This window comes from Brassica oleracea, chromosome C9, assembly GCF_000695525.1.
Source record: "Brassica oleracea var. oleracea cultivar TO1000 chromosome C9, BOL, whole genome shotgun sequence".
NCBI lineage: Eukaryota > Viridiplantae > Streptophyta > Magnoliopsida > Brassicales > Brassicaceae > Brassica > Brassica oleracea.
Window position 1 is genome coordinate 7,380,070 of NC_027756.1, and position 2,663 is coordinate 7,382,732.

At 36.3% G+C, this 2,663-nt stretch overlaps 1 protein-coding gene across 1 annotated transcript; it reads left to right on the forward strand.

Annotated features, from left to right (window-relative positions):
* The first annotated feature begins 1,193 nt into the window (after positions 1-1,193).
* LOC106317372 lies at positions 1,194-2,107 on the forward strand. The gene is made up of 2 exons (XM_013755199.1): positions 1,194-1,618; positions 1,795-2,107. Exons 1-2 carry the CDS (start codon positions 1,258-1,260, stop codon positions 1,881-1,883), a joined length of 450 nt encoding a protein of 149 aa, XP_013610653.1. The 5' UTR covers positions 1,194-1,257; the 3' UTR covers positions 1,884-2,107.
* The last annotated feature ends 556 nt before the right edge of the window (positions 2,108-2,663 follow it).

Genomic DNA, 2,663 nt, shown 5'->3' on the forward strand with positions numbered 1-2,663 from the left:
CGGTGGTCTATCCGGGTTCGACCAGGTTGATATGCCTCTAGTAAATCGATCATAACTCCTCCAATACAGCTCCAATTGGCTTGAAACCACTTCCATTAGAAAGCTAACTCAATTTACTATGTCTTACCAAAATATTAGCAACAAAAAATATCTTTAAGACTTCCATCCATGTTCACCTTTCACCCTTTTACACCAGAAATGTCTCTAAACGCCTCTAAGAACTCCATAGCACACTCCAGCCCCTAATAAAAACTCATGTATGCAAAATGCAACCTAAAGATGACTAAATCCTAGTCTATATGATCAAAAAGTACAAGGATGAATGACTAAAATCATGCAAATTCATAAGATATCATCCGTCCTGCTTTGAGCTCGTCCTGCGAGGCCCGCAATTTTGCGGGCTTACCAAATGGTGGTCCAATCCCGTCCCGCAGCAAGTCTTTTCGGGCCAGGCCCGCGGTCCAGGTCCTTGATTGTCATCCCTAGTCAGAAGTAAAAAAAGATGTTCACAACGCCGATATCAAAATTGAATACCGAGCTCACTTTGATAGATTTGCTGAACTTTGCCATGAAAATACGCAACTCATCAAAGATAAAGCTATGCTACAAACACATGTGAACATTCTAGAAGTACCCTCTCAGTTTTTTTTTTGTTTCTTCCAACACTTGTAAGATTTTGTAACCACTGTTGATTTTTTTTTTAACCGATAAGACTTGTAACAAACTTCTCTAAGTGAGCATTTTCTCTACATTTTCAAAGATTTTATACAAACAATTGAAACATATACTAATATAGGTGCTTTTCTGGTCAATAGCACATGCATGTTCTTATCTTGTTTTTCATTTAGATTGTAGCTATCTTCTACTTTCGAAAAAGGTATTAAACAAAAAGAATTTATATGCTAATTAAATATGTTAATTTCTTAGAGTGTCCCGATGTATACTACTTAAATAGTTCTAACAAGTCATGATGTTGGTCTTATAAAATCTATTAAAATTTAATATTTTTCCTCATCAATTGTTATTTACAGATAATAGTTCTCATTAATGGTAACAAATATCTAGAGATACAGTTGATACATTTAATAATATGATGTACCTCAAAATCTTCTCTTTATGAATACAAAAACAACCCCTAAATTTTAGTAAAATAAATTAGAGGCATTCTATTCAAAATAAACGGTCTCTTTTTGGGTAGAAAAAAATGTCTTGCATATTAAAAATGGTCCGTAGAGAATAAAAGACCTCACCACGACAATGTCACGCCACAACGCACCACAGCCACCGAGGGATCTTACCAAGCAGCACTCATGGTCGCATGATGTGAACCGCAACGAGGCTTGGCTGCGGAAGAAAAAGAAACGATCAGTGGATCTCATTCCTCGAAGCAAGAGCGTCACGAACGACGATCTCGAGGAACTTAGAGGTTGCATCGAGCTTGGGTTTGGGTTTGAGCCAGATTCTCCTGACTTGGATCAAAGGCTCACGGATACAATCCCGGCTCTAGATTTGTACTGTGCTGTTCATAGACAATATTGTAACCATTTGTCCCGGACTTCGTCGTTCGCATCGGAAACTGACAGCTGCAGCTCTAGCACCACAACGGTTCTCGATAAAGGTATGTGAATTCAAATTGTGGGGTCTATTTTCCTGTGGTAGTCACCTTAAGGCTCAACTAGTTCCAGGCGTGATCATGCTTTTGGTAGGTTTTTTCCACAGGATAAAACATCCAAAGCTTAGAATTGTTTTTCTGTTATTTAATTTTTGATATCACGATTTCATAAAATTAAAAAGGTGATGATCGAAAGACAATGAAGCAGAAGCTGAAGCAATGGGCTCAGGTGGTCGCTTTTTCAGTGCGGCAAGCCAGGAAACCCAGTTGATGTTCTTTGAATTTCTTCTGATTATGCACAAAACAAATGGGATTGGTAACATGATTGCCAATATGAATAAAAACGTATCTCTAAGTCTAAGCTATCAAACTGTTAAATATGTTTTGAAGCCAATTGCGCCTTTTTTTCTCTCTCTCTCTCTCTCTCTTAATAACCAAACACTTAGTTGTTTTGCGAAGCCAATAGTGCTTATGCTGTTTTTATCTTTGTTTTTCTTCAAACCAATTAAAGGATCCCCACTAAATGTGGTTCAAGACCATCAAATGTGATTCTAAACCATCTTATGAATGTGATTCGTAGAGATGTCAAAATAGACCGCAACCCGCAGATTATATCCAAATAGTCCAGTAGCGGAGCGGGCCTGGACATATATATACAAACCGCAATCCACAGCGGATCGTACTACTTGAACGCGGGTTGATCCGCTTAACATTTCTAAAACTAAAAGTTTTAATAGAATATCAAGATTATGGATAACTTAAGATATATGTTTTCTAAATATTGTATTTTCTATAACAAATTAAACTTTAAACTATATAAAATATACAAATGAAGAAAAACTATTATAAACAAGATATTTAAAACAACCACATTTTATATCTGCACAACATAAATTAGGTTTTATGTTTTTTTGACAATTTGAGAACCTAACTATTATAGCAAACACAAAGAAGTGAATCTTGTAATCAACTATCTCAGCACTTTAACCTTCAATTTCTTTGGATCAGTTGATATAGTACGCTTATGGATGATCTTTGGCTTTTGTACCTC